The 11,489-nt window shown below is 64.4% G+C and overlaps 3 protein-coding genes across 3 annotated transcripts in view; 1 reads left to right on the top strand and 2 right to left on the bottom strand.

Annotated features, from left to right (window-relative positions):
- Positions 1 to 1,025: 1,025 nt before the first annotated feature.
- MNEG_5189 (Protein OSCP1) lies at positions 1,026 to 3,628 on the bottom strand (the record flags this gene model as incomplete). The annotated part of the gene is made up of 6 exons (XM_014046340.1): positions 1,026 to 1,448; positions 1,655 to 1,834; positions 2,169 to 2,277; positions 2,676 to 2,833; positions 3,179 to 3,203; positions 3,417 to 3,628. The coding sequence occupies 6 exons, from the start codon at positions 3,626 to 3,628 to the stop codon at positions 1,026 to 1,028; spliced, it is 1,107 nt and encodes a 368-aa protein (XP_013901794.1).
- A 2,268-nt stretch (positions 3,629 to 5,896) lies between these two features.
- On the bottom strand, positions 5,897 to 10,388 carry MNEG_5188 (hypothetical protein; the record flags this gene model as incomplete). The annotated part of the gene is made up of 7 exons (XM_014046339.1): positions 5,897 to 5,987; positions 6,842 to 7,702; positions 7,896 to 7,934; positions 8,205 to 8,387; positions 8,599 to 8,632; positions 8,974 to 10,112; positions 10,303 to 10,388. The coding sequence occupies 7 exons, from the start codon at positions 10,386 to 10,388 to the stop codon at positions 5,897 to 5,899; spliced, it is 2,433 nt and encodes an 810-aa protein (XP_013901793.1).
- Positions 10,389 to 10,932: 544 nt separating this feature from the next.
- MNEG_5187 (hypothetical protein) overlaps positions 10,933 to 11,489 on the top strand; it is a gene marked incomplete at both ends in the record, with an annotated part of 1,306 nt that continues 749 nt past the window's right edge. The window contains 2 exons of the mRNA XM_014046338.1: positions 10,933 to 11,112; positions 11,328 to 11,384. Coding sequence (XP_013901792.1) covers positions 10,933 to 11,112; positions 11,328 to 11,384 — 237 coding nt within the window. The remainder of the gene's footprint in view (positions 11,113 to 11,327; positions 11,385 to 11,489) is intronic.

Below are 11,489 nucleotides of genomic sequence, written 5' to 3'. Positions count from 1 at the left end.
TACACACGCACGCATGCACGCACGCACACACACACACACACACACACACACACGCCGTGCCCCAGGCCGTGACTGGCAGCTGGAGGGGCGTCCTGGAGGAGCTGGCAGACATTGAGGACCTCAGCCTGGGTGGGTGGCACAGCCTGGGGGGTGTGTTTTCAGAGTCCGTGACACGGGCGTGCAAAGAGGGGGGGAGAGCTGCACAGGAGTGGGAGGGATTTTTGATTTTGGGGAGCCCTCGATGTGACGCATGCGGCCCAATGGGTTTGGAGTGGAGGGCCTAGCCCCTGATGGTGTGTGATCTGAAGGCGAGCAAGCAGGGCTGGGCTCCCAGCCTATTGGGCCGCCTGCGGACGGCTGCTGTCCGGCTTGTTGGTAGTGGCCCGCAGGTCGTGAGTGACCCTTCCCTGCCGGCGCCGCGGGCTGTGCTGCTCATGAACCCCTGGGGACTTCAACATCTCCACCGCCTTTCCCCCTCCCCCCAAACAAACGTCACAGAGGACGTGCGGCAAGCGGCCGCGACGGCGTTTGACCCTGCCAACTGCATCACTGCGCTGATCTCCAGTGACAGGCGCGGGACTGCGTAATGGCTGCTAAGCCCCGACGCAAGTTTTGTCATTCCTTGCGGGCTGCGCGCCGGCCGTCAAGCCCGCGGGCGGCGCAGGCTTTCGGCATATTGGTTTTGTCGGGGTGCTGGCACCTCTGATTGCTATTTGCATGCGACCCTGCAATGAAGGGTGTCTTTGCGGTCAACAGCTGTCAAGCAATGCGTTTGCAGACATACATGCTGCACAAGACCTGTGATAGGCAGCTCTTGGCACACACATCTCCTTTGTTTATGTATGGTGTAATCCAGACATCGCTGCTGACGGACGGGCGACACTTGTGCAGCCATTGGTTTGCAATAACAAAGCCAAATCTTCCTACAACAGCCTCGCAGCAGCAATGCGCGGCCTCCAAACGAGCTTCCAGGCGAGCGTCCGACGGCCCGACCCTTCCACGCGACGCTGGCAGCTTCCCGGTAGCTATTCTCCCGCCGCCAGGTCCATCAGCTCTAGGAGGTCCTGCCCCGCCCTCATGGTGGCCCCGCCCCCGTCCAGCGACAGCCCCTCCAACCCCTTTCTGTAATCCGCGTGCCGCCCCGGCCCAAACTCGAGCTCCTGCACGCGCGCCGCGGCCCCCGCCGCGCCGCCCTTTCCTGCCGACTTGCCTCCCCCTGCGCCGCCACCGCCGTCTTCGTCTTCGTCAAAGCCAGCGGGCCCCTCGCCAAACAAGTTGAGACGGAAGTTGTCTTCGGCCGCCGCAGGCACACCGCCGGCGCCCCTGGCCGCGCCGCCGCCGCCGCGCCCCCTGCCGCCCCCCAAAATCCCGGCCAGCAGGTCCAGCTCCCGCACCGCCTGCCGGCCAGCATCCGCCTCCTCGCCCGCCGCCTCGTCGTCCGCGGTCGGCTGTTGGTTGTGGGGTGGGGCCGCCAGCGAGCGGCGCACGCGTCAGCTGGGCGCGCCGTGGGGCGCTGTGTTTTTGGCGGGCTGGTTGCAAGCGGGTTGAGCTAGCGGAGGGCGAGTAAAAAAGCACAGCCAGACAAAAAGCGCACGACTTCCTGCCAGGCGCACAACCACCACCAATAGCAACCCAGTCTCGCCCGTTCCCTCACCCGCGCAGACCGCTCGCCCCGCCGCTCCGCCGCCTCGCCTCCCCCCCCGCCGCCGCCGCCCTCAGCCCCCTGCGTTTTGCGGTCGTGGCTCCTAGGTGGCGGCGTCACTCGGGGGCGGTCCTTCAGGTACAGGTTGTCACCCAGCGGCACCGGGTGACAAAAGAACTCGTTTGGATCCACCTGTGGTGGTGAACATTTTAAGTGCAGTGGGCATGTGCGGGGCGGGTGCTCTGTAGTCTGATGGCTGACCTCTCGCATGCTAAAAGCGGAACTGGCGGCCTCTGCAGGAGGGGCTGCGCAGGCGAGACTCTTCACTTGCACATGCGCTGCCTCCACCCCAATGCCCTAGCCGCCGCCTGGCCCTCCAACAGACCCACACAAACGTGCCTGTGCACAAAGCTGCGAACCCCATCAGCTTAAGCGCGGCAAGAACGAGAACAGGTTGCACCTGCAGCGCCGCCAGCGGAGGGCGCTCCTCCCTCAGCTGCCGGCCGCCGGCCCCGAACACGCGCACCCGGCCCGCGTCGCAGGCGGTGCATGTGGGCAGCACGATGCGGCCGTCGGGCGCCTGGATGCCTTCGGACAGGAACAGGGAGACCCGGACGCGCTTGTCCTGAAAGAACCTGCAGTGGGTGTGGCGTGTGTGTGTGTGTGCATGTGTGTGTGTGTGTGTGGGGGGGGGTGTGCGCGTAAGTTCACGTGTGCGTATGCGTGTGTGGGGGGGGTGCATGTGGAGGGCAGGGCTATGTTTACAGATTGGCAAGGCACCAATTGGTGATGGTTTTAGGTTCTAGAGGATATTGCGAGAGGGTGAACAGAGGTGGAGGCGATGTGCACACACGCTGGAGGTGGGCGCCTGAACACTTCCAAGGGGGGAGCTAGTGACTGTGGTACTGCCAGCAGTGGACGCGCAGCTCTACCCTGCACCACGCATGCCCAGTGCCAGCCGCTGTCCAGCCACCTGAGCCTATCGCCCTTTGAAGCAAGCAAGCCCCTTGCACTCAGCAGGGGGGGAACGCACCTCATCAGCGACTGCCGCATCAGCGCCAGCTGCCCCCCAGACAGCCGGCCATACAGCGACCGCGCCAGCTCCTCCGCCCTCGCCACGAGGTCCACGCAGGGCGTGGCGACGGCGGCAGCGACCATCTGCCTTATGTTGCGCAGGTGGCGCTGCGTGACCTGCGGCGCCAGGGTGCATGCGATGGCAACGAGAGTGCGGGGACAGGCAGACCGGCGGCTGTTGCGCTGCAGAACTGGGCACGATCTGGTTTGTCTGCATAATACCAACCACAGAGCATGCAGACCGTTGTGCCGGACGTGGCCCCACTGCCACGGTAACATGGCCCTCTCCTCCACCCAGGATGCTGTTCGCACGCCCAACTATTGGCCCAGCCTCCCCCCCTTCCCCCGCCCTGCAGCAATGCGTGCGTGTCGCTCGTCCCTCAGGAGGAGTGGGGGTGGCCGCGCCTGCAGCATGTCGTCGTGTGATGTGCAGGCCATTAGCTGGTACTTGGCGCCCATGACCATGAGGTCAAACAGCTTGTCCATGCTGCGGAGGATGGGGGGCAACTCTTGTTGATTATGTTGGGTTGACGGCCTCATCTTACAACCACCGAGGTGCAACCTCGACCAGGGTGCAGCTGCTGCTGAAAAGCGTTCCAAGATCGCAGGAGCTTGCGCTGACCCGGACAAGCCTCTGCTGCAAGCAGCTGCGGCTGCGCTGCCCCTTCAGCCGCCCCAATCCGTATGGGCCCCCGCCCACCTGGCCTCGCTGAGCCTCATGATGGAGGAGTGCGCCAGCCGTTCAAATATTTTCTTCGTGCTTGCCATGGAGTACGTGTCCTGGGGCACGAACAGCCGCTGCTCCAGGAATCCGCGGTCAAACATGGTCGCCACGACGTCCTGCATCACGCGCGCCGTCTTCGCCGTGGATACGCCCTGGGCTTTAAGGCGCTGCTCCAGGACGTACAGCATCTCGCCTCCCAGGTTACACACTATCCACGGCATGCAGACGAGTGACATGGCTGCTGCTGCCGCTGTGCAGCGCTGCGCGAGTTGCCGCTGTGTGCAGCAGCGTGTTTGACGCTTTGAGGCGACGCGCGTGCAGGCTGCAGGCCGTTCACGCTACGTCTAGGAATGCTGCTTTTTACATGAATAATTCACGTCTGTCATGCCTAGATCGCGAAGCACTACTGCAGATCAAACGCGCATTCATGTATAAGGCAGTGATACATGTCAAAATTGCTGGTTTCAAGTCAACAGATTTAGATCGGCTCATAACGGTATCCATTGGTGACTGATGCCCGGTGGTTTAGTTGACTCATTTTGACTTGGGCATGCGACTGGCCACTGCAAGCGCGTTCCATGAGCACAATGCATAATCACAATTCAAAAACAGTGGTTCTCAGGTGGCCATATGCAACCAGAAAGGCTCTATGCCATGATGTTGAAACACAAGTGCGGGCTCACGGGGATCTTTACAAGGTGGTGCCCCTACATGCGCGGCAGCAGACACAGCATCACCCTGCCAGCGCACGAGTGGTGTGACCCCGCGCCATTGTGGGCAATCGACGCCACACCAGTATCATCCATTTGTTCTAGACGAAATTTGTGATTCCCACAGGTATTGGGCCCCAAAGTCAGCAGTAACCACTGTGTTGCAACATGAACAGATGAGGTTTGTATCACAGGAATCATGTGGCGCCAACCTGCAGCTCAACTTGTGCAGTTAGCTCTCGTGTTTTGCAGCCATTACGGCGTGCGCCACTGGCGCAATGAACATTTTATCAACACACAATAGCTGCGCAACACACTGACGCGCGGCACACTCAGCAGGTGGAGCGGGACACAGGTCCGTGCAGGCACAGTTCTTGGTGGCAGCAACCAGCACCCCGCACTAGGGATGGGGCCAAAGGCACATATTTCTGTGCCACGATAAGAAAGGAACCTCCCCCCAAACCAAAAAGGCAGCCAATGCGCAGTGTCAGCGCAGTTGAGCCGAACCTTGAGGAACTGTATGGACCCCAGTCACACAGCTGTCACCACAGCTGCACATGAATTCACGTGCACAGATTGCAGCACCGCCCACAGAGCAACACTTCCTTCAAATCGTTTGTTTGGAGGAAAGTGGCTGGAAGCCGCCAGACTGGCCTTGCTTGAGCGAGTGTGCAGGTGCTCACACGGACGATGCTCAGGTAAAGCAGCTATACCAACGGCACTGACCCAGCAGACAGCAACCGCCTCGCCGGCGGCGCCCCCAGCTTCACTGCTGAGTGCTTGTGGGATGCCTGCTTATGCGCATTTGACGTTGAATTGTTCAGGTGGGACTTGGTGGTGGTTTTAGAGGGGCTTGCCCCTGGAGCAGCCTTTGCGCCCGTCATGGGCGCTGCTGTGGAGCCAGCATGCAGCTCGGGGGAGCCTGGCAGCTGCACCGGCTTCAATGATGCCCCTTTGTGCGCAGGCGCCGCTGGCAACTCTGCGTGCGGCGCCAATATCGGGCTTGTCCCAGGCCGCCGCCGCGGCACGGCTTGCCCGGTCCTGAGTCCTGACTCTGAGCGCCTTGGCACCGGGGGCGACGCAATCCGCTTTGGCGACGGCACAGGCGAGTGCGCTGGAACGGCATGCTGAGGGGAAAGTGGAGCGTGTGCCGCTGCCCAGGTGCTGTTGTGAGCCGCTGCATGCGCCTTGGTGGCATTGGGAGCCGCTTTCGTTGGGCTGTTGTGCACAGCTGCTCTGGTGCCGTTCTGCACTGTCCCGTGAGCCCTGGTGTTGTTGTGGGCAGCTGCATGAGCCCCAGGGCTGTTATGCGCCACTGCTGTTGTAGCTGCCCCGGCGCTGTTGTGTGCTGCTGGCATGGTACCCTTGGCTGCTGCGTGCAAGTTGTTGGGGTTGTGCACCACTGCTGTTGTGCCATTGTGTGCCGCTGCCCTGGTGCTGCCGTGTGCTGCTGCGTGCGCCCTAGTGCTGTTGTGCGCCGCTGCTGCAGAGCCACTGTGCTTGCCTGCATGGGCTCCGGTGCTGCTATGTGCTGCAGAGCTGGTGCTGTCGTGTGCCGCTGTTTTGGTGCTGTCATGTGCGGCGGCCCTGGTGCGATTGTGCCCCGACGCCCTGGTACTGTTTTTCGCAGCTGCTCTGGTGCTGTTGTGCGCAGTAGCTCGGGTACTGTTGTGCGCCGCTGCTCTCGTGCTGTTGTGCGCGGGAGTACGTGCTCTGGCGCTATTGTGCGCCGCAGCTGTGGTGCTGTTATGCGCCGCTGCTCTGGTGCTGTTGTGCGCCGGAGTATGCGCTCTGGTGCTGTTGTGCACCGCAGCTGTGGTGCTGTTGTGCACCGCAGCTGTGGTGCTGTTGTGCGACGCAGCTCTGATGCTGTTGTGCGCCGGAGTATGCGCTCTGGTGCTGTTGTGCGCCGCCGCCCGGGTGCTGTTGTGCGCTGCGGTATGCGCCCGACTGCTGTTGTGCGCGACTGCCCCAGCACCAGTGTGGGCAGCTGCCCTGGTCGCGTTGTGCAGCGCTGCCCTGGTCGCATTGTGCGCAGCTGAGTTGGTGCCGTTGTGCGCTGCTGGCTTGCTTGCGTTGTGCGCCGCTGTCCTGGTGCCATTGCCAGTGTGCGCAGGTGCTCCGGTGCCACTGTGCGCCGCTGTCCCGACGCCTTTCTTTGCCGCTGCCCTGCTTCCAGTACCGCCCGCTGCATGCCCCCATTCCTGGGTACCGTGGGGCGGCTTGGGTGCTGCAGCGTGCTGTGGCGGGGATGTATGCGGCCGCGCATGAGGCGGATGCGCTTGCTGGTGGTGCTGAGGGGCGGGGGACGGCCGAGCCCGCGGTGTTGCTTGCACTTTGGCAGCGCCAGCAGCCGCTGCAGCCTGTCGCTTGGGATGTGGAGATGCTGGCGTAGAGCGCCTCGCGCCGCTTGCAGCATCCGCCGCTGACTGTGGTGAGTCCGCAGCCACCCTGCCTGATTGCGGGCTCGGGCCTGGATGGCGAGCGCCCAGCCGCGGCTTGTTGGCCATTGGTGGCTTGTGCGCGGGCCGAGCGCCCTCCGCCTTGAGGGAGGAGGTTGTGCTCAACACTGATGATTGCAGCTGCGGCGGCAGCTGGGGGTCCGCCTTGGGTGCTGTTGCGGGGGCAAAGACAACCTCTTCCAGGGCTCGCTTTGGCGGCAGCGCGATTGATGCCTTCGGCGACGGCGACGGGGCCTGCACAGCCGCGGCCTGCGCTGCCTGCTGAGCCGCCCGGGCTGCCTTGATCGTGTTGGCCGCATCCAGAATCGCCTGCACCAGGGCCAAGACGGCCTGGGCCTTGGAGGCCGGCGGCTGCGGGGCTGCGGGTGCCGCTGGCGGCTGCGGCTGCGGCCGTGGCGACGCCGTTGGGGCGGCCGACAACGATGGGAGCACCACCGCTGGGGACGGGCTGCCCGCCTTGCTGGCGACCGCGATCGGCGCAGCGGCCTTGGCGGCAGGCACCGGCGAGGGTTGCACCGGCTTGGCAGCAGCGGGTGAGGCCGCAGCGGGTGTTGACGCCATAGCTGACGGCGCCTGCGCCGCCTTGACAGGTGCCAGCTGCGCTGCCGGCGACGCCTTGGCAGCAGCCGGCGAAGCCGGGGTGGCCTTGGCGGCCGGCGACGGGACCGGCGAGGCCTTTGGCGGCGGCAGGGGCAGCTTCGGCTTGTCGAAAACGCCGTACGCACCCCCAAACCATTCTACATTGGATGGTCGCAGCGACGACGGTCTGAACACCGCTGTGGTCGTGTTGCCGTCGCCCAGCTGCATGTATGAGTATCCCGGCATGCTTGTACCTCCTGCCACGTCGCCGCCCTCATACGCGCTCTCCAGGCTGACGCCGCCCAGCGCGGCCGGCGCGAGCGCGGGCGCAGGCGCAAGCCCGAGGTCTGCGGCGATGCGCTGGAAGGTGCGGCGGATGTCGGCGATGCGGCCAAGGGCAACGTATGCAGTGTACTTGTAGGTCGCATTTGGCTGGATGGCGAAGCGCGTGGTCAGGGCAAAGTACGAGGTGTCGCTGACGCGGGTGCTGTTGTCGGGGCCGACACGGTACCTGTGTATGTATATTTGATTGTGTGTGTGTGTGTGTGTGTGTGTGTGTGCGCGCGCGCGCGTGCGTGCGTGCGTGCGGGCGGGCAGGTGGGCGTGTTCGTGTGCGTGCGCACACATGTGCGCATTCAGAGTGTACGGGCACGCACTTGTGTTTGCAGCCATGTAAATGAGGCTACACAATGGTACCACCCAACCTGCCGGCCAGCCGGATCTTAAGCTGCATGAGCGCGTTGCTGGCGAGGCAGCACCATGCCCTCGCCCCCTCGCTCACGCAGTGAGACCGGTCGAAGTCGGAACGTAAACGCCGATGCCGTAGCCAGTGTTCGGCTCCACGTATGCTGCCCACCTGCGGAAGATCGGCAGGCCCCGCCCAGAAGAGGCGACCACAATTTGCCGGCAGCGGTACCGCAAAATTCCTGCCTTCGCGTGTTGACGGCATACTCGCACCAAGCACTCGCGGCCGCTCGCGTGCTATGCACGCATGCGCGCCGCAGAGCGCGCACCTCTCTGTTGGCGTGTAGTATCCGTTGTTGCCCCCTGGCATAGTGAATCTCAGGTTGTCACCAGTCCAGGGCTTTGGGCCCTCATAGAAGACCAGCACGCTCAGGCGGCGGTCCGCAAAGAAGGCGGGGGTCTCCTGGGTGCGCAGCGGCTGCGGGTTGGGACCATTGTAGGTCATGGCATACCTGAAGGTCGAATGTGGGTTTGGCGCCAGGGCGCTGGTCAGCAAGTGAGCGGTTTTAGCCCGCTGTTTCATGCATCCGGCAAGCATGTAAGGCAGAGTACTTGCAACAGGCAATGTGACCCCATTCCCAGCAACGGCAAAGCTCGAGTGCATTGAATGCAGTGTGCCCAAGGGCTGCCAAACAGCTGGGAAACAATGCCAAAAGGGCGCACGTGGCCGCGAGCGCATCAGGCAGCAGTGAGTAATCTGATGTCATGATGACATCATCCAGAAGCTCTTGGCCGCCCCAGTTGCGCGGCAGCGAGGTGGTCACGACGCGGGTTGGCGGGGTGCCGTCGACCCGGCTGTTCAGCAGGCGCGCCGGCTGGTTCTGCCAAGAGCCGCATTGCACTGACAGGGGGCAGTAGTTTGCAAGTGCCGCAAGGATGGTGGAGTCAGAGTAAAGCAATGGCCAGTATTGTCAGCAGCACATGCCACCAGCGGCCAGAACGGTAGTAGTGGCGTGATGAACAGCAAGCGCCTGCTCGGGATGAGGTTATGATATTTCACAGCCACAGGTCCAAGTCTATTGGACAGCCTCCTCTCACCTGGGTTCCAGCGCCACGCCCTGGCCGCCCAGCACGAGCCGTCCTCGCAGCCATAGAACGACTGCTGCAGCAGCCGCCCGCAGTCCCAGACATTTATCAGGTTCTTCCCCGCAAACGGCGCCGGCATGTCGCTGCTCGAGACCTGCCCGACCACGCCACCCCGCCGCACGTCGATCCCGACAGACAGCCGGTCGTTTGAAAGGAACGTCAGGTCCTGCAACAGCTGCCCCTGCGGCTGCCCGCTGCCGTTTGGCACGTTGACGTCGTTGACCGCGTTGACCACGCCGTGCTGGGAGTTGACCACGTTGACCACCGCGCTGCGCCTGTTGACTGCCGGCGCAGGCGAAGGCGAGGGTCCGGCTGGCGGCGCCGGCAGCTTTGGAGAAGGCGAGGCTTGCGGCGCCGCGGCTGGGCTGGGGCTCGGGGCCGCCCCTGGCGGCGGCTTGATGGAGGGGGAAGGGGAGGCGCCCGATGGGGGCGTGCCCTGCATTGCAGACAGCAGCAGGTTTGTGTAGATCTGCTGCTGGGCCGCCGGCGGCAGCGTGGGCGTCACAGCGGGCGCCTGGAGCCGCTGCAGCACGTCCCCCGCGGCCGCCTGGGCCGGCGGCGGCGCGGGCACTGCCGAGGGCACCTGGGCCTGGGCGTGCAGCCGCCGCCGGTGTGCTGGGGTGCCGCTCGCGGCCACGTCGGCCTCCTGGGCAGACACGACTGCCTGCAGATGCCCGTATAGCAGCGCCTGCTTCTCGGCAGAAGGCAGCGGCGGCGTGGAGGATCCCACGTCTGCGGCTGACACGCGCTGGGGGACTGTAAGCGCTCTTGGATCCGAAAGGAAACCGCGCTCCTTGGCGCCGCCATACATCTGCTGCAGCAGCTGAGCGGTCAGCGCGGCCCGCGCCGCGGCGTCGAGCGGCGCGCCCGAAGCCGCAGCGGCGACGGGCGTCGGTGCCGCGAGGCCGACCGGCGCCGCGGGGGTCGGCGCGGCGGGGTATGCAGCCGCGGCGGGGGCCGGCAGGACAGGGGTCGCAGCTGCCCCTGCGGTTAGGGGCGGCGCTGCTGCGACCGGCGCCGCGGGCACAACCGGCAGCGGGCTCACCACAGGCGAAGGGGCCGGCCGCGGGCTCGCGGGCAGGGGCCACAAGCTGTGCGGGAAGCAGGCGCGGTGGAAAAGGTTTGGGAAAGGTTGGCGAAACCAGAGTGGTGGCCAACGCTGCGTGGCCCGGTGGGGAGGCCAAGAGGGAGCTGGCCATGCTCGTCACACTGCGCCCGCGAGGCTGAAGCTACAACACAATTGCGATGCCACGTGTCTATCTTGTGCACCGTGAAACTCACCATACGGGCGGCACTGCTGTGCAGGCGGACAGCGCAGCGTGCGCCGTCCTCGACTGCTGCGCCACCAGGAGCAGAAGAAGCAGCATGGCGCCCCACGCAGCGCCCCTCGTCAGCGTCCGCCGGTGGCGTCGCATGGAGCTGGTCGCAATGATCAATTCAGTCCGTTCAATGAATTTCTAGCCAAGTGGCAACCGCAGCGCGCGCTGGCCACCACGCCGGTTCAATCCGTTGAAAGCGCTGTATGCACTTTTTGCGTATGTTCAATAAGTATTGATCCGTTACAAATTTTTTTATCGCGCTGTTTGAAAGGACCATACCCGCAGCAGCCAGCTCTGCCCAGTCCAGGTGCAGCTGCTCACCCGGGGCTAGTGTGGCGGAAGCGCCCAGTTTGTGCGCCCAGCCTTGCCCAGAGGTACATGAGATCCCGTGCTTGGTTCATGCTGCTCACACTGCGCTTGAGCGCCAACTCATTGTCAGCACAGATCTACGCACCGTCCGGGCACCTGTGACACGCCCGAGAGCCGGCTTGCGCACACGAAGATGCCTGCTGTGATCCGATCGACCTCTTTGGCAGCACGCAGCAGCTGCAGGCGCCCCAGTACGGCGGGGAGCATTGATGGCGCGTGCGTGATGCGCGCCGACGCCCGCGTGGCGCGTGCCCGAGGGCACGTCGCCCACGCTGGCACGGGGAAGACCATGAGCGGGCGTAGCGATGGGGGTGGCCTGCCACCGGTGCCGCCAGCCGAGCAGCAGCAGGTGCAGCAAACCAAGCCCCAGCAGCCCTCGCAAATGCAGCGCCCGCGAAAGCAGGTGGGCTGTTCGAAACGCGTGATGTTGTCAGCAGCAGGCGGCAACGGCTCGTGGCATGTCTTGACTTGAGCATGCAGGACGATCATGCGCATGCAGATGTGTGTCCTGTTGTCGCCCTCAGCGGCTTTGGAGCGTGAAGCTATGCTGACGTCGCAGCGTCCCCCACACCACTGGACCTGCATTTCCTGGCCCTGCTTGCGCCTGTTTCTGCACAGACTGACGGCAAGGGCGGATGGGACGACCTGCTTTCGCGCATGACGCCCCAGCAAGAGGTGCGCCGGCTCGCCGCCTCGCAGCGGGCGGAAGATCACTCAGCTTGCACGGCAGGCGGCTGAGCAGCCGGAGTGCGGCGCCCAGCCGTGTGCGCTGCGCAACCC

Source organism: Monoraphidium neglectum, assembly GCF_000611645.1.
Source record: "Monoraphidium neglectum strain SAG 48.87 unplaced genomic scaffold scaffold00760, whole genome shotgun sequence".
NCBI lineage: Eukaryota > Viridiplantae > Chlorophyta > Chlorophyceae > Sphaeropleales > Selenastraceae > Monoraphidium > Monoraphidium neglectum.
Note: the sequence above shows the minus strand (reverse complement) of the source record. Positions and strands in the feature narration are given on the sequence as shown.